This window comes from Daphnia pulex, chromosome 6 (genome assembly GCF_021134715.1).
Source record: "Daphnia pulex isolate KAP4 chromosome 6, ASM2113471v1".
NCBI classification, from domain to species: Eukaryota; Metazoa; Arthropoda; class Branchiopoda; order Diplostraca; family Daphniidae; genus Daphnia; species Daphnia pulex.
In genome coordinates, this window is record NC_060022.1 from 5,504,350 (window position 1) to 5,522,463 (window position 18,114).

The 18,114-nt window shown below is 45.8% G+C and overlaps 1 protein-coding gene across 17 annotated transcripts in view; it reads left to right on the plus strand.

The window, feature by feature from the left end:
• The window catches only part of LOC124195626 (tensin-1-like), a 53,377-nt gene extending 36,113 nt beyond the window's left edge, over nucleotides 1-17,264 (plus strand). For 6 of the 17 annotated variants that reach the window (XM_046590115.1, XM_046590117.1, XM_046590120.1 and 3 more), the window contains 12 exons: nucleotides 1,742-2,529; nucleotides 3,628-4,517; nucleotides 11,003-11,375; nucleotides 11,905-12,207; nucleotides 12,921-13,442; nucleotides 13,622-13,842; nucleotides 14,189-14,299; nucleotides 14,772-14,953; nucleotides 15,024-15,245; nucleotides 15,357-15,696; nucleotides 15,769-15,870; nucleotides 15,939-17,264. In XM_046590115.1, the coding sequence (XP_046446071.1) occupies nucleotides 1,742-2,529; nucleotides 3,628-4,517; nucleotides 11,003-11,375; nucleotides 11,905-12,207; nucleotides 12,921-13,442; nucleotides 13,622-13,842; nucleotides 14,189-14,299; nucleotides 14,772-14,953; nucleotides 15,024-15,245; nucleotides 15,357-15,696; nucleotides 15,769-15,870; nucleotides 15,939-16,113 (4,229 nt within the window). In that variant the 3' untranslated portion in view covers nucleotides 16,114-17,264. The remainder of the gene's footprint in view (nucleotides 1-1,741; nucleotides 2,530-3,627; nucleotides 4,518-11,002; nucleotides 11,376-11,904; nucleotides 12,208-12,920; nucleotides 13,443-13,621; nucleotides 13,843-14,188; nucleotides 14,300-14,771; nucleotides 14,954-15,023; nucleotides 15,246-15,356; nucleotides 15,697-15,768; nucleotides 15,871-15,938) is intronic. The other 11 variants (XM_046590127.1, XM_046590128.1, XM_046590132.1 and 8 more) reach the window with 5 other exon arrangements.
• The last annotated feature ends 850 nt before the right edge of the window (nucleotides 17,265-18,114 follow it).

Sequence of the window (18,114 nt, forward strand, 5' to 3'; positions counted from 1 at the left end):
ATCCTTATTTTTTTCTTTTTCTTCTTCTTCTTCTCGTAATGTTCTTCATGCACCATGCTCGGATGCTTATTCACGGTCTGGCTGACTGCGGGATGGACCAAATAAGGATTCCCTCAGCCAAAGTTCGTCGCACTGAACGCTGGAAGAATCTTTTTTCTCTTTCTCCCTTGAACGGGAAAATAATGAAACCAAACGCACACACAAAAAAGAGAGAGAATATCAATTTGTTTTTTTTTTCTTTTTCTTTTTCTTTCTTTCCTCCTTTGAGGGTGAAAAAGAAAAAGAGTTTCCCGTACGTGTTCCAGAAAACGTCAAAAAGAGTCGAGAAGAAAAAATTTGTTGGCCCACCTGGCGAGATTTTGGCCGTGATTCTTTTTTTTTCACCATGTCATCCTTTTCAAATGGCTTAACGTTTTGATACTCACACGACGTTATATAGAAGTCGCTGGGCAAGAAGAAGAAGAAGAAGGAGGGGGGAAAATATCGACATCTAATAATAAATACCAACAACCGGTTGGGAAAACAACAATAACACAACAACAACAACAACAACAGAGGTATATAGAAAAAGGGGGAACTTTTGGGTTTTTGTAGTGGCGTAATAAACCGACCACCCATCTTCTTCTTCTTTTAAGAGAAAATCCCCCCTCTTAAAAGAAGAAGAAGAAGCGAACAAAAGTCACGATGGCTATCGATGAACACTTCACCCCACCAATGAATGTTTGCTCATTTTTTAAAAAAGAAAATCAGTCAAAATAGTTTTTAAAGAAAAGAAGAAAATTTCGTTTTTATTTATTTATTTTGGTCGAGAAAAAAACCAGGACATTAATCACTCAAATTGTTTCGCTGTACTTAAACATGTTGGAAAAAGGGGTGGGGAAAAGGGCAAGACGGCCAGAGACGTAAATATATCACGCGTGAGTTGTATATTACCGCGCAATCCTCGACGGTTGATGTTGTTGTTGTTATGTGTGTCAACTTGTCAGTCCAGATTTCGAGCAAAGTTGAACAGCTGAGCGATAGATGGCTTATGAAATTCACGGGCGTATAATCGATGAACGAACGAACGGGGGGCTCTCACACAGTCCGGGATTTCCCTTTTAATTTTTCCGTCTGGCAGCTTTGGTGTTGTTGGTTCGTCCACCAGATGGAAACCAAAGTCCAAAGGTGAGTGTGTTTGGCTGTTTGATACCGATCGCCAGCATAACACATTCGACCAGGGTGGGCAGCTATTTCCGTCTTAAGACGCTGGGCCAGGGCCGCCCTCATTTCTCCAGCTGTTTCTCCTCTCTCTCTCTCTCTCCTTCTTCTTCTCTTTTTTCGTACCTGAAAGAGAGAGGAGAGAGAGAGAACCCTTTCCTTGAAAGGTTGAAATACAAGTTTTTCCCCCCGTCGCCGTCGTCCCTCCTCTTTCTCCTCCTCCAGCGTCTTTTTTCTCAAACAAAAAAAAGAATATTGAAAAAAAAGGAGAAATAAAAAAGTTTTGAAGAATAAACTCATCCTCCGCTTGTAGCAGTGCTCCACCAGCTGCCCGCCGGTGCGGTTCTATCCATTTCGGGCTCTCTCTCTTTCTTTTTCTCTTTTTCTTTTAAATTCGTTTAGACTTAACTCTTTTTATTTCTCTCTCTCTTTTTACTTCGACAATTTTTATTGGTGCGCCATCGCCGAGTCGTGTGAAGAAATTAACGGAAAAAAGTGTTTTGTTTGTTGTTTGATTTTTCGCTTCCGGCGGATTGCGCAGATCACCGATTGGCGCACACGTACGGGCCGTTGGATGGTTCGCTCTACGCCAAAGTGCTGAAACAGAACAGTCCAAAGACACCGCCCAGCAGTAGTCCGCCGCCGTTAGTCGTGACTGGACAGACGTCCAGCAGCAGCGGAGAGCACCGCAGTGCCAGTCGATTCAGCGATCCGTCATCGTCGTCTTTGACATCTGGCGGAACGTCTGCCGATTACCACCACCTGCATCACCATCTGAATCACCACCACCACCTGAGCCATCACCCAGTCCAGTTCCTCAACAGTCCGCATGTGGCCTCGACCGATTCCGGAATCTCGTCGGCCGGCGTAGTGCGCAGCGGAGGAGGCAGCAGCACCCACAACCGGGAATTGGGAGGCAGCGGGAGCACATCCGCATCGCCTCCGCATTCCGGCCGATCGGCCGAGTCCTCTGGAGCCGGTGGAGTGTTTTTGGACCCGCCGCCGCAGACGCCCAGCCCCGTCCAGCAGCAGCAACAACAACAACAACAACAACAGCAGTCGTCACCGCAGGCAGGGCTGCAAAGGATGCCGAGCATTGTGGAGACACGGGCGGAGATCCATCGGGCGGACGGCCGTGACGTCATGATGACGGGCTCTTCTTCGTCTTCATCTTCGGCCCCGCCTCCACCATCGCTCACGGCCACTGCCGAGCTGGACCAACTGTTGAGTGGTATGCTCATGAACGTTCAAAACATCCCCGACATCCGACCCGAGCACAGGCACCACTACCACCAGCGAGGTGACGACATTGACGTCGACAGCATTCAGGTATGAAAGTAGAAATCTAGTTACGGCCGTTAGGCCGTTCTTGAGGCCGTTAGGCCGTCCGGCTTCCACAGTGGCCGTCTCCCACTCTCCCTTTTTCCCACCATCTTGATGTCATCACCGATTACCATTCGCACAGCTCCGTGATCTGGAGCAGAGGGTCGCCCTTGGCAATAACGTCGGGATCAAATTTTTGATGGGCAATTTTTTCTAGGTCGGTCCGGTTTAGTTTAAGGGATTTTAGTACCGTCCATTTTTGTAAAGCCATTAAAAATATAACAACAACCAAACACATTGCACATTGAGTGTAGCGTGTCGAAATGGCCGTCTAGAATTCGATTCTCGGGAGTCCTTGAGGGAGGGAGCTGGGAAAATGAGAAATGTGCTGAGATGTGTCAGTTTTCCGAGTTGATTCTGCCAGTGTCTCTCAATTTTACAATTTTACAATTTCGAAAGTTGTTGGTTGTTGGGTCGGGCGGTCGGGTGACAGGTTGATCGAATTTGACATTCATCCGACTGAATGAATGGAATAACCCAGAAATTCGGGAATGAAGGCACAGCCGGGACGAAGTCGCGTGTTTGCTGATGCCACACATACGACGTGATTCCGTCCGTCCGTCCCTTTTGAAGTCGAAGCGCGGCGTCGGTTTGTTGATGTCGTGGATCCTGCCAAGACCCCCGAGTGCCCTTCTCCTTGGCCGACGACGCCGCCGCCGCCGCCACCGTTTTAAATTTAGCTTGGGACCCCTTTTCTCTCTCGATCCTTTCTCCTTCCAACTCAATCTCTCCCCCCTTTTTTCTTCTTCTTCTTCTTCTTTTCCTGTGAAAGAAAAACAAAAGGAGGAAGCCAAAACAAAAAGCAAACGGCCAGGGGTTTCTCTCTCTTTCTTTCGTTCTGTGTATGTGGAAAGTTTTCATTTCAGCGTCACGCTCTCATTAACTGCAATCTGTTGTGTTTACGGACCACCATCGAATCAGCTACTAAGGGTCCCATTCGTCTCGAAATAGTCTTCCCCTTTTATGTCGAAATATCGCCCATTTTAATTCTATTCATTTGCTCAACTAATGATGATGTTGAAACAATGACAAATTTAATTACAGGTCAAGTTTGATTTGACGCCAACCCGGGACACGACGGATCGCTCGGCTCCTCCTCCATCATCGCATCCGGTTGTCAGGAAGAACAGCAACAACTCGTCGTCGGGCTACGTCTACGAGAGCGACACTGTCCGGCGGGCGTATCCAGCCGCTCCTCCCACGACGCAAGCCGACGCGGCGCCCGTCCTGAAAATGCCTTCCGGTCCAGTTCCGCAGACTCCGCCGCCGTCCCAGCAGCAGCAGCAGCCGTCGGTGAGACCCAAAGATATTCCGTACCACGCCCGCGAGGATAGCAAACCGTTCACGTACGGGATGGTGGGCATGGCGGCCCCGCCAACCAACGGCCACCACCACCACCACCACCAGGAGAACGGAAACGGCGGAGGCGCCGGAAGTAATGGCACGGCGTCGGCGATGATGACGAGCACGCCAGTGGCCAGCGCCTCTATGCACGGACGCAACTGGAAAGAGTCCAGCAGCAACACGATCAACGGCCAGCAGGCCAGCAAACGCCTGGAGAGTCCCTCACTCGTCAGGAAGTTTTCCAACGGATCGGAGCCCGTCAACATCAGTCCGGTTCGCTCTTCGCCGAGGATCCCCGTTCCGTCCATCGCCGATCCCGTCAGCCCGCGTCCCATCCGCAAACTCAGCGAGAGTCTGCTCCTGTCCAACGGAGGAGGAGCGACGCCGTCGGACGCCACTTTGGCCAGCAACGCCTCGATCCAACCGGTGGCCACGTCCAGTCCTCGATTGGACAATTCGCGAAATCGATCCTCATCCACGACCAGCGAGATGATGAAGGCCATGCATCCAACCACTCCGCAGCTCCAGCACCGAGACATCTCGCTGGAGGAAACGATCCAGGACATCAGCACTTCTCCCGACTCGTCCCGGTACGTGCCCCCGATTTTTTTCTTTTTCGACTATTCCGCACTCTGCACAAGACGTTCGATTACTCATTACGACGGAAATGGTGGCCGTTGCCAAATTCTCGCGCCATTCATTCTCTGACGAAATGACGAACGTTTTTCTGAATTCATTTTTTGGTTTTTTTGGTTTTTGTTGTTCTTCCGCTCCGTCATTTTTGCGCGTGTACGCAAAGGAAAACGCTGGAGTTGGTGGAGCCCTCGATCTCGAAATAGATCCGTCAGCCTTCAAGCGAAAAATACAAACGGGGAAAAAATTATTTCTCGCGGAGTTAAAACAAACAAACAAACACATCGCACGCACACAACTTTGTGCTTTTGGAAGTGGTAAAAAATCTTGGACTGGATGCAACTGCAGGGCTCTGTTTTTTGTTGCTGTCCGTCAACAGCTATATAACGCTGAGAAATCTAGCGAAACGGGCAAAAAAGAGACGGACAGTCAAGGAAACGGCGATGGAAGGCAAGCGGAGGCGAATTCCGGTTGTTGTTTGTTGAAAGACTCTCGGGGTCTCTGCTAATTAATGTTTATCAAACGTGGTAGTAGTAGTAGTGTCTCATCCGCCAGGGTCACTCTTGTATACACAACCGTAGACGAGCGCCCAGCAAAGCTCCTGTATAGGGTCTCGTACACCAACCACATATATATAGGCGCCGGCACGCACATCCGGCACACAGCGGGCGTTTCGTTCCAGCTCGCTTGATTCTCCCAAAGCGCCCCGTGTGTGTACTATATAGGCGTGTGATGTTGTTTGAAAAAGGATTGGAAGTTATATAGACTCAAGCCGGAATGAAATGTTTTGTTCATTTTCTGCCCGTCCTTGGTAGTTTGTTGTTTTCTTTTGTGTTTTTCGATTTTGCCCTAGACGAGAGAAATCACGTGCAGTTCTTTTGCATCGTGCGGCTCTATCGCTCGATAAAAATAGACCTTTCAAGTATGGCTGCTGCTGCTGCTGCTGGGCTGGAGCTGGCCAGCAAAGTTTTCTAATCTCCTCTCGTCGTCGTCGCTCACACGGTTCGGGAGGTTCAGTCCAACGGGAAGGAAAGGAAGGCGGACTCGTTGTTTGGAGGGGGTCCGTTGAAAGGGCGGCAGCTCTTTTTTTGGCAAGACCAAATTTGGCAAACATCATCACACGCCGCCGTTTTCGTCTGAATCATCTACGGACACAAACTCATTTCTTTCTTGCCTTTCTTTCCGCCTTCAGGAACCTCGTTTGTTTTCCCGAATGGATAGGCTTAAAAGCGGTCGCACCCCACGTCCTTGGGATTATATCAACGCCGATGAGAGGCCGTTACGGCCCGTCTTTTTTGGCTCCGTTTCAAAGTTGAAGGAAGATGCTACTATGCTTCTTGTACTACGGTGCATTTCCTTAGACTCTAGCCTAGCGAAAGAAATCCCGGTGGCGTAACACGGGCTGCCCGTTATTAAAAAATCCCTACTCGCACGAGAACTTGTTATTGTCAACAGTTTTGCCAACACGCAACCGGCGTCGGTCGTCGCCGAAAAAACAAAACAAATCACTTTTAAAATAAAATAAAGCGGATGATGATTATTAAAAGAGAAAACGGGCGCCCTTCCAAGGAGACCCTCAGCTCTCAATGGAGCTATTACGCCGCGAAACCTTTTTCTTCCTGAATTTTTTCAAATTTTTTAAAAAAAGGGGAGGAAATTGTTTTTTTATTTGTCCGCAAAGAAGTTTTTTGAGAGGCTGAGCGCCAAGTCAAAATCCATAAGAGGAATTTGTTTTGTTTCTTTTCCAAACGTTTCGGCGTGAGAGAGAGACGGTCGCCGGGAATCTTCTCTCTCAATCGCGATAAGATAAAAGAAGAAGAAGAAGAACAATACCAAGCGAGGCTATTTTCTTGGCAACATCATTCGGCTGGAACGAAAAGGGAAAAAAGAAAAAAAGATTTCGAACGCGAACTTGAAGATACTCGAGCCGAGACGAAAACAAAAGAAGAAAAAAGACAAATCACCAGCAGCAGCAGCATCACACAGACACACACGTTCTAGTATTTTATTATATGCCCGTCTTCTTTCAAAGAAGAAAAATCTCTTCCACCACCAAGTCCGCGCCTTGTGGTCGAAGGTGTTGCACGATCGTTTCGGAATGAGGTCACCTTTCAAGTTGCGGCGCAACACACACAAGCCGCAGCAGCAGCAGCAACGGCAACGGCCGGAATAATTTTTTTATTTTGTTTTGTTCTCTCTCTTCAAAAATATTTATCCTCCCATCTTGTCTCTCTCTCTCTCTACATATCTCTCCACCTATTCCTCTCTACTCTCTAGTTCACGCGCTTTTGGGGTCCTTCTGCGTGACATAATAGCCGCCGGGTCCTCAAGGTCGGCAACGAAATAACAAGAATCAAATACAAAATGCCACTACTACTTGGGCTGGCTGCTGCTGCTCTCTCTCTGCACAGCTCTCTCTCTATCTTTCCCTCTAGAAACTTTTTTTCTTTTTCTTCTTTTCAGGGCGGACGGCCCGCCGGTTGTTTTGTGCGCACCACATGTGAACGAAATCGGTCGGATGAGTCAGTAGGTTGATCCGGGCAGCTTCGCCAATGTGACCATTCGCTCCGGCTCATCACAAATAGTCTGTCGGGTGCAGGTCGTCGGTCGGTTGGCCAGCCGGGTCGTCCATATCGGACAATTTACGAGACAAAAGATTAGGCGAGGTTGAAGACGAAAAGGAAGAAGAAGAGGAGAAGAATAAAAATTGGTAGAGATGCATAATGATGACGATCGGCAGACAAAAAAAAACAAAAAAGAGAAAGACAAAATAGGCCCCCCCCCCTCTCTCTCGTCTTTTCCCGTGGTATTCTTCTCTCAGTTCTCTTCTTCTTCTCCGGGAAAAAAAGGAGGACATAATTGAATTCTTTCGAGGGATCTCTTCTTCTTCTTCTTCTTTTGGCTTTGGTGCCAACGGTACATATTCGCACGCGTCCACAGGGCTGTGTACACACGGGCTCGCTTCACGTCGACTCAGATTCTTGTCCATACAAGGTAAAACCGCCTTTTTTTTTCTTTCTTTTTTCTTTTTCTTTCTTCAAAAAAGAAATAAAGAAAATGGTTGTGTGCTTCTTCTTCTTCTTCTTCCAAAGACCCCCAGCACGTAGTGGTACACCCAACACAAGAAGGTCAATGCGAAAAAAGAAAAGAAAAAGAGACCCAACCCGGAGCAATGCAGATGGCCATTCTACGTGAGCGGGAGTTAAGAAGAATCCCACCCACCCACGAATGGGAATATATAAATGCCGTATAGCAACTGCGCTGGGCTTTTTTTTCTATTTTTTTAGTGTCAATGACCACCGTCAAACAACCGACCGTTAATGTAATAGAAAGAAGCTACACCAAGCGAAGCACACTATTTAAAAAGTCTCGGGACGAAGACCAACCAGTGAGAGGAGGAAAAACTTTTTTTGGCGACTTTATCGACCGAAAAGATTTTTTTTCTTTTTTCAAACTTTCTTTTTTTCTTTCTTTTTCCTGCTTTCGCAATCCACTTCCATAAACGAGGGGGCAATCGATTCGGGATGCGCAGTACACAGGACAGACGAAACCCATCAGAGTTTACAGCTTGGACGAATGGAGGAATTCAAGAGCCCCAGCAATGCAGTCGAACCGCCCATTTGGGTTTCTTTTTTAAACTTGCGCCGACTTCTTTCTTTGACTTTCAAGAGAAGCCAATCGAATGCTCGAGATTGAACGTATACACACACAAGTAGCTCCTAGATCCGGCTAGCTCTTCTTATCCGCCAAAATTCTTTTTTCTTGTTTACAACTTTTCTGAAGTTTTTATCTGGAGGAGATGTGGGCCACGGGGGGAAAACACATTCCGTGCGTTTGACCGTATCGAAAAGAATATCAATTGATCCGCGGTACACTTGAAGAAAACGAGTTGCAATCAACTGCTTCCCACTCGTCTTGTGTACAGAACCCTTAAAAAAAAACATCCCCCCACTACCATCACCATCACCAATCCTTCCCTGTGTGTACGTTCGGTTCATTAAGTTTTACGACGCAGACGATGTAATTGGCTGGAAGGATTGGGAAAGATGCCGAGAACTTTGTGTGCCCTCCTTCAACCGCGTCCGGTACACAAGTTCACGAATCCACTAACAAGCTAAAAAAGAGATAACAAGACAAAGTTCTCCCCCATATTTTTCCATTTTATCTTCGTTCGGAAGGGGGGAAACGACTGGAAAATGAAACCAATTTAAAATCGACTTGTCTGCTGGACGATGGGCCGGACATTACACATTTATATTTGTTCATATAAGAGAGCTGTCTGTCTTTGATAGGGAAGAATTGAGGGAAACGAGTGTAAAGTCGAGAGAGATAGTCGTAAAATTTGATTTCAATTTTTTATTATTTTTCCTTGTTGTTGTTTTTTTCTTCTAGAAAGTTTGTGACATGGAATTTACGAGCCGTTTAAAAGAGTTCGATTTAGTTTCCAAATATTGAAAATGGAAATACGTAAACGCCCTACGTATATATATATAGAGAGAGAGATAGAGACAGGAATTATGTGTAGAGGTTTTTTTCAAAAAAGAAAATGTCCGCCGTGGATATGGTCTGGCGAAACAAGTATGACTGGCACAGGATATTTGGATCGTTCATAAGTTACTAAAAATTTTTTTAAAGAAAAAAAAAAGATATATATAAACCTACTTCTTCTCTCAACGCTGGACAGAGACCCGCCACCCTGGCGCGCCCATCAAACGGGAAAAAAAATATTTTTTGAGGAAAAAAAAAAGAAATTCTAAAAAATAAATTTTTTTTTTAAACTGTGTACAGTAACCACCGGCATGCCCGACTCTTTTTTGTGGGTAATTCAATAAATTTTAACGAGTCATATAATATTTAGTTTTTACAATGTGTATTGATTTTGGGATCGGGTAAAAAGGAAAACGCCTTGGGTAAATAGGGCGGCATCACGGCATATCATGTAAGAAATCTTCTTCTTTTTTTTTCCAGGGGGGAAGCGACGTGTGTAACATTCCAGTAACGTTTCATGATTAGGTATAATGAAGTTGGTAGTAAAATAAAAAGAAATCAATTTTTTTAAAAAGAGAGGGAGATTTGAAAAATGGAAGAATTCCTGGAAGCATCAAATAGCCTTTACTGTGTACGTGATCTCGAATTTCCTATCCATTTCTCTGTCTTCACTCCCGCGTGCGAAGCACTCTTCACGGCTTTTCTCACACACACAGACACACACACGGCTGTGATGTATAGAGAGGCAGAAGGTTTCTACCTCTCCCTCAATGTCCGGCTCTCTTTTGCCTTCAATAAGATTTCAAGTGGAAACCTAAAAGGGCAACTCTCTCGCCTCCGTCGCTTCTTTCCCTAGTACCCGTTCGTGATTTATCACAACACACACACACACACGAAAGAGAGAGAGAGAGAGAGAGAGGAACAAACACACTCTCATACTCGGCAAACATCCCGACCCTCTCGTCGTCTATCCCTGACGATGTTTATAATGGAACAAGACGGAGAACCGAGTAGGAGGAGGCACACAGCACGGAGAGAGACGAAGATGCTGTTAGTGTTAATTTTAGAGCGACTGAGTCATCAGACACGTCCTTTTCTCCACCGTTTCCCTTTTTTTCCCCTTGTGAACCCCCCAGAAAAAACCGAGTATCTCCGGAACGAAAAAGAACTTTTTTTTTTAATGTTTGCCTTGTCGTTTGTTCTTCTTCTTCTATTTGCCTGGGATAAGTTTTAATTACTTCCAGATAGGACCGACACCTCATTAGATGGAGGGAAATAATCCCGCAGTTGGGCCGCACCGCATGCAAATGAGTTCGTCATTTTTTTTTTAAATTCGGGACCCAAATGATCCATGGCCATGGATGGCGATGGGTGGTAGTCATCATTGCAGATTTCAATCGTTGGCTCTTTTTTCGGTTTTTGGACGGATGACGTCACTTGATGGATGTCTTCGACCCCATCCCATTTGGCGCATTCGTCATTTGTCGGCGGGAAAGGCGAAAAATAACAACAGGCAGCAGCAGCAGCAGCAGCGGCAGCCACGCCTGTCTCGTTGTTGTTTTGGCGATGTTGGCGGAATGAGGAAATCCACAGGCACATGTATCGAATCACGTTGGTGTTTGTGACCAATTATGGTATTCAGCGCAGCCGAAATTCCAGCTAACCGATCGTTATTATTATTATACACCACCACCCCGCCCGGGTTTTTTTTCTTTTTGTAGTTGTTGTTTTTTTGTTTGTAAGTCCTTGTTTGATGTTATTCAGCGTCAATATTTGGTCACCTGTGGGCGATGGCACACAAGGAGAAACAGAGAAACGAGTTGTCGTCCTTTTTCGGGTTGCCGTTCAACGCCCCGACGTCCCAACTTTCTAATATCCTTGTCAGAAAAATGTGATGTGACCAAATATGTGATATCGATCATCATGGGTGTTGTTGTTGTTGTTGTTGTTGCAGAATGTCCAACGATATGGCCGGCCTGTCGTGGCTGCAGCGCCAGCAGCAGAAACTCCGCGAGCGCAAGGACTCGATGCGCAGGGCGGAGCGCAATCCGCAAGAAGTGCGACTCATGTCGGAGTTGCAATCCAGCCGACAATTCAGAGGCCAGCAGCTGTTGCAGCACCAGCAATCGACGACGAGTTCGACCATGGGTGGCGGAGGCGGCGGGAGCCACCGACCCGTCGACGACGCCGGTTACCTGAGTGACGTCACCTTGTTCTCGGAGCTCGACATGGTCAACACGTCCCGCGAAGGATCGCCCGACATCCGCAGCCTCTACGCCACGCCCCTACACATCAACACGGCCGGCACTTACGGCCAGTATCAACAGGTGAGTCACGCGCCTGATTTTCTGATTTGCTATTCGCACAAGTTGCTCAAAGTCGTGACTGGAACCTGAATCGTTTCAATTTTGATTTGAACCAAATTTTGTTTGACTTTCTTTCTTATCGGCCGATGGCTAGTGCGCTCTTTTTTGAAAAAAAAAACTTTAATTGGAAACGATTCACCGCATGCAGCGAAACTCCTTTCACAATGTGACGTCAGAGTTCAGCAATTAAGATGAAAGAAAACAAAAAGTTTTATTTATTTTTTTAAAACAACACTAGAAAAAAAGGATCATATAATTTCGATTTTGTTGTTTTTGTTGTTGTTGTTATATTTTGTTTTATCCAGCGAATGAATAATGGATGAAAAACGATTTACGTATTCATATGATGATCCTTCTGGCGCTATATAATGTTGTAACGATGGCTGATTGGATTCCTCCTTTTGTTGTTGCCTCTCTTTGTCTGAATATTTTTTCATTCTTATTTTTTTACATTTTATTTTATTTTTTACGTTTTTAATGAACCAAAAAGTCGAAAGCGGGCCAGGCCGGGAGTGGCGTTAATAAGACACTGTCATCGTCCAATCCGGCATCTCCGCTGCTCACGCACCGTTCAGCCTCGTTGGAGCGCAGCGGGCGGTACTTGAGCGGTGGCGGGGACATGCAACAACAACAACAGCAACAGCAGCAGCAACAACAACAGCAGCAGCAGCAAAGGTTGACTCTAACGCGTCAAAAGTCCGATATGAGCCATGACCGAGAACGGCCTTTTGTGGCCGTCAAAAGAGCTCACGAGCAGCACATCAAGACGCTCAACAACAGCAACGGAGGCCAGGTACGTGGGTTGCTGCTGTTGTTTATCTCTCCTTCGTCTTTCACGTTGGCCCATACGCACGAACGAATCGCCGGCCACACCCTCGGAATCCTTTTATATCTTCTCCCAAATCGACTGGCTGGCGCTGGCTGCTGACTGACAAGAAAACGCCATCACTCAGAAAGCGTCTGCTGGGCTGACATCATCCCATGCACCTGTTTCTTTTTTGTTTTGTTTCGGGGCCGTCTGATGTTGGGGTGATCACTGGCACTTGACCTCCCTCGTATAAATTTCGGTTGACGGGATTGACATTCAAGAAAGAAAAGAAGAAAAGAAAAAAAGATTTTCTCTTTCATTCGGGGGATAAAGAGAAAAAAAAAGGGCTCGTCTCGAATTACGGCTATTAAGTTATTCATTAGATGCAGTCACTATAGGCCTGGCATTCCATTGGAAAAGAGAAAATTACTATTCATCGTTGCCGACAAATAAAGCCGCCCTTTGATTGCTTGTGCCATCAATTTAAACAAAACAAAAACAAAAAAACCTCCTCCCAAAATTGATTTTATTTCCACTGCTTATTTTATTTCATTCAAAAAAATAATTTCACCTTCTTCTTACCTTGCATTTATTTCAAAACTAATGGCTTGCACTCACCCACCCAATTTTTGTGTATTTTTTTTTTCTCTTTTCTTTTGGCCGCTTACCCCACAAAAAACACAAAAACCAAAAAACAGCTGAACCCCAATGACCTGCTAGTGGCTGCCGCTTCACCTTACGGTTTGATTGGCTACCACAACGGATCGTCGCCGACAGAGACGGCGGCGGCGATGGAGCCGTCGGCCAGCCGAACGGGACTGCTGTCGACTGTGACGGACACGACGTCATCGCCGTCGTCAGCCAACGCGGTACATCAACCGGTCAATCGGCTGGGCAACCTCGACTGGCTCATCCACTCACTCAACACTAACTTGCCTGATCCTGCTGCACTTATCCGCCAGCCTAATCTCACCCCTAACCTCAAACACATGATCCAAGGCGGCAACAACAACAACAACAACAGCACCGCTACCACCACCACCACCAACAACAGTGTGCATAGAGGATCACCGCAGCATGTTGCCCATCAGGGCAAATCACCTCTCAATAACCGACACCATTCGTTCAGTAGTAGTCTGCCTGCCCGTGCTAATTTTGTCCCGGTGACGGGAATGGCCAGCAACAGCACAAACACTAATAACAAATTCCCCAAATCATCAGTAAGTCCCGCCTTTTAGTGGCTTTAGTAGTTAGCTGGATAGTTTGTAGAAATGGATGGGCAAACAAGTTCGGATGGTCCGAACACGGGGGAAAATGTGTCGTGAACGGGCCATGTCACCCGCGTGTGTCCAACACAAACAAGTTAATCACATGTGTCATGTTGTTGATGAAATTCCAGGATAGCGTCATGTCGTGGAACTCGTCTCTGAGCGGCGACCTTGACATGTCGGGCAACCGTCCGACGACGCCGGCCTTCCCGGTCGTCCCGCGTACACCTTACCTCAACGTCCACCATCAAGGCCACTATGGTGGTGGCCGCCAGTCGATCGACTCGCCCGTCACTCCGACCTCGTCCCATTCAGGAGCCGGTCTGCCACCAAAGAGTCCAACTACCCAACGGTAAAAAATTTGAATTTGATTTCTCTATTGCAATTAGATTCGGTGCCGCTTTTTGACCCAAATTCCTCATTCCGACCCGTTCGTTCCACATCATCAACCCGTCTCTCGTATCAAGAGAGTCGAGTGTGTGTGTGTTGCCTTGGTGACGGTGTCGTGTGTTTATTTGATATTTGACTTTGGAGGGGGGGCTTATGGTGCGGGCGCTACGTCCAACATGGAAAGGAATTTGATTTATTTGATTTAAAAACAAAAAAAGAAACAATTTCAGGTTTTTTCGGATGCTTGTCGACAATTTCATGAATGTTTCTATGAATGTGTGTGTGATTGTGTGTGTGTGCATATACAGACGCTACCCAGCCGGTTTCCAGCAACAGGTTAATATCCAGCCTTATTCGCCCACTCCGCCCTCTACCGCTAAAATCCTTCGCAAATGGCCCTCCAACTCCTCGGTGTCGAGGTAAAAACTCTGCAAAAACAAACTCCGCAGCCAAACATTCCTTTCTCTCTCTCTCTCTCTGATCCGTTTCGATTGAGCTTTCCTTTTCCTTTTTCGCCCGTTTCTGTTTTCTTTCTTTCTTCCCTTCTTGTATTCTTGAAACGTCTGGTTGGTGGTGATGGCCGGATTGAAGTGGTTCCACCTCACGGGTGAGCTATTTGGCCCCTTTTTGCGTGGTTCTGTGGCTGCTATTTAGTTGCCTTTATTCTACACGGGTCACGCCAGCCAGCTTTGAAATTATAATCACAATGATCGCTTTATAATCATAGCTATCTCTCCTCTTTCACCTCTCTGATGATGCTGATGATCTGACGCCACAAAGTCTTCACGATGATGGCTCTCCTTTTTTCTTTGTTATTAATGACGCGGTGGCTCGGTGGCTTTTTCGGTGTATAATAATGGCGACGGTCGTTGTTGTTGTTGTTGTTTGCAGCAAGGAGAGATCGATTTCTCCATCGCCCTCATCCGCCTATTTGGGTCAGTCGCAATCCCGACGTTCTTCCGTCCAATCCGTCAACGGATTGAGCGAGCCGCAAGAAGTCAGCTCCGTTCACGTGAATTTCGTCAAAGACAACTCACGCTATTGGTACAAGCCCAACATTGCCCGTGAAGATGGTAACTAACTACTACCTTAATTATAAGGCTTGGCCACTGACCCCTATTAAACCATTTTCTCTCTTTGTAGCAATCAACATGCTTAAGGATCAATCTCCTGGAACGTTCATCGTCCGTGATTCAAACTCTTTCCCCGGAGCTTTCGGTCTGGCCCTCAAGGTGGCCACACCACCTCCGCACGTGGCCGGAAAGAACATTGCCGACCCGTCCAGCGAGCTGGTCCGCCACTTTCTTATCGAGCCGACCTCAAAGGGTGTCCGAATCAAGGGCTGCAGCAACGAACCCGTTTTCGGTTAGTTAACAACAACGATGGACGGGCGAAGGCGAAGTCAATTAATGGATGTTGGATTTAATGGAATTTTTGATCTTTTTCTTCTCGACAAAATTGTGGAATGCCCATCAGGATCCCTATCGGCACTTATCTACCAGCACTCGGTGACACCGTTAGCTCTGCCCATTAAGCTCGTTCTGCCCGAAAATGATTTGATGCTCAAGGATGGCAGTTCGACGGCCGTTCAATCGCTGGCCAGTCCGACGACTCAATTGCTGACCCAAGGAGCTGCCTGCAGTCTGCTTTATCTCTTCACTATGGACACGGAATCGTTGACCGGGCCCCAAGCCATCCAGCGCACCATGACCCACCTGCTGGACGCCAAACCGCTGCCCGTCCCGACTATTGTTCACTTTAAAGTCTCGTCGCAGGGCATCACTCTCACCGACAACGAGAGGAAACTCTTTTTCAGGTAAGACACTTGTTATAATAATAATCCGTTTGAATTCAAAGCTATTCAACTCTTTTTTCATTATTCGATTAGGCGACATTATCCCGTGTTGACCGTTTCCTATTGTGGACTGGATCCTGAGGATCGACGCTGGAACCAGCGTAGCGAGGAAACGGGATTGCCCATCAGTTCAAAGTAATTTCAAATCATTTTATATCAAATCTCCTGTAATGGTAAAATAACTTTGATTGTCATCTATATAGTCGCTGCTTTGGATTTATTGCTCGTAAACAAGCTAGCAAAACCGATAACCAGTGCCACATTTTTGCTGAACTTGAAGCCGAACAGCCAGCCACAGCTATCGTCAACTTCGTCACTAAAGTCATGATGACCTCTTCTTCTTCTCCGTCGTCTAGCCACAGCAAGAACAACGTTTGAAAACAATTTTTTAAGAAAATGACTTTGTTGGTTTTTGTTTCTTCAGATTTACTAGTTCGGCTTTTTGTGTGCGTGTGTGTGAGTGTGGTTATTTAACTAAATTTCATTCTTCGTCGTTCAAAAATGGGGAGGGAAATTTTTACATCCCGACCTGTACATCAACACACTAAAGGCGAAAACAAAACAAACGCATATTATACATTTAAAAGAGTTAAAAATCCCGTTTTGCGGCTGTACCTGTTCGTACAATTTGCAGTTGTTGCTCCTTGGCCGCTGTCACTCTCTACTTTTGACTAATCTGTAATGCGAATCTTCTGCATGCCTATATAATTCGTTTAATTGGCGTTCTTTCGTTGACACATTTATATACATAATAACTGGCTGGTTTCTTTCATTTTTTGATTGTAAATATTCTCTCCCTCCTCTCGATTATTTGTTATGGGTTAATTGCTGTTCTTTTATTTTGTATTTTATTTTGGATGGGTATATGCAAAACAGTTTTACGTGAATTGAATTTTCTTGATAACCCAATTTCATACAATCTATTAAGAAAAAATTATGTGAAAGAGACAAAAAAAAGATGATGGAATACCCATTTTTATGTGCCATTTTTAATGCCAATTTGCTGCAGAGATCCAGCCTTTAATGCCCACAATTATTAGCGAGAGAGAAAAAAAGAGGAAGAGAAAGAGAGACTGTAGTGGCCGCAATCCATTATTGCCTTTCTTCACCTGTCCAATTCGACTAGTAGCGAGAACAAAGTCCCTAGCATGAAGAGCTTGATTAACCCATTGATTTTCCTCCTCTTCGTCTAGCTACACATGCCACCGCCCTGTACTTTGCCATCGTTTCATGTTATTTCGACGCCCATTTCCCCTTTGAAAAAGCAAAGAACACATTTTAACCACAGTTTATTGGTGACATGAGCCTGTAGAATTATACATAATGACTTGATTTATAAATATGCATATAAACACAATTCATCGTAATACATAACCGAGTGTTCCTAATATTAAAAAACAAACAAACAAACGGTATATTGGATATATTGACGCGCGTGTGTGTGTGTGGAATTATCGGTTGATTTTCTATTGGTCTTCGTGCAGTAGCTGAACACAAAAATACACAGCTTCCATTCTCTTCCCGAAAAATGTTGATCTCTTTCTTTTCAAATTCCAGACAGGGTCAAATAGTTGGATTTTCGGTTGCTAGATGGCGGCATTGTAGTGGCTTTTTCGGCCGCAAGATGACAGAAGCGGTATATTTGCTTGAAAAGGAAAAACTAGGTAGAAATGGTGCAACATTCACCAAAGTCAAATTGTTATGGAGCTCTCCTTAAATGTCACATTGCACACCACCAGTTGGATTTCAAGGCAATCACCAATTCCGCTTGATTAAGAACATACAAGACTTGTTTTCTTGATTATCCGTTCATCCACCAAGGTCTCGACTATCTTCAACCTCCTTTAACCTCAAATAAGTTTCCATTGTTCGCCCCCTTAAAGAAGATTAGACATCAGATAGATAAACAGGAAGAGCTTTTCGTGAATTGACTGTTGAACTGCCTACCACCGCCAGGCATTTAATATTCCGAGTCTAATTGACGCTTCCGCCAGTCAGCTGATCGATACGGCCGACCGCTCCCTTTGATGTTATTTAGGAGTGGTAAATACACCCACAGTTTGTTTTCGCTTAACAACGTAGTATTTTCTGTTGTTTTGGGTTTTTTTTTTGGCTCAGATCAACCGTAATGACCTTCTGGGAATGGAGAGAAAAAATAAACTTTCCAAAGCCTAGTAACCCAAAATTTTCTATCCATTTTTTTCTCACAGTCGACGACGAAAGCGGGAGTGTTATAGGACGCAGGGTGCAGTGCACCCGAAAATATGGAGTATGGATACATCTGGGGGCCGTAGGGGGTGAAATAAATTTGAACTTAATCGGCTCTCAGACCGACTCTCAGTAAAAGAAACCTCGAATTTCCTCTTGTCGGAGAAACCG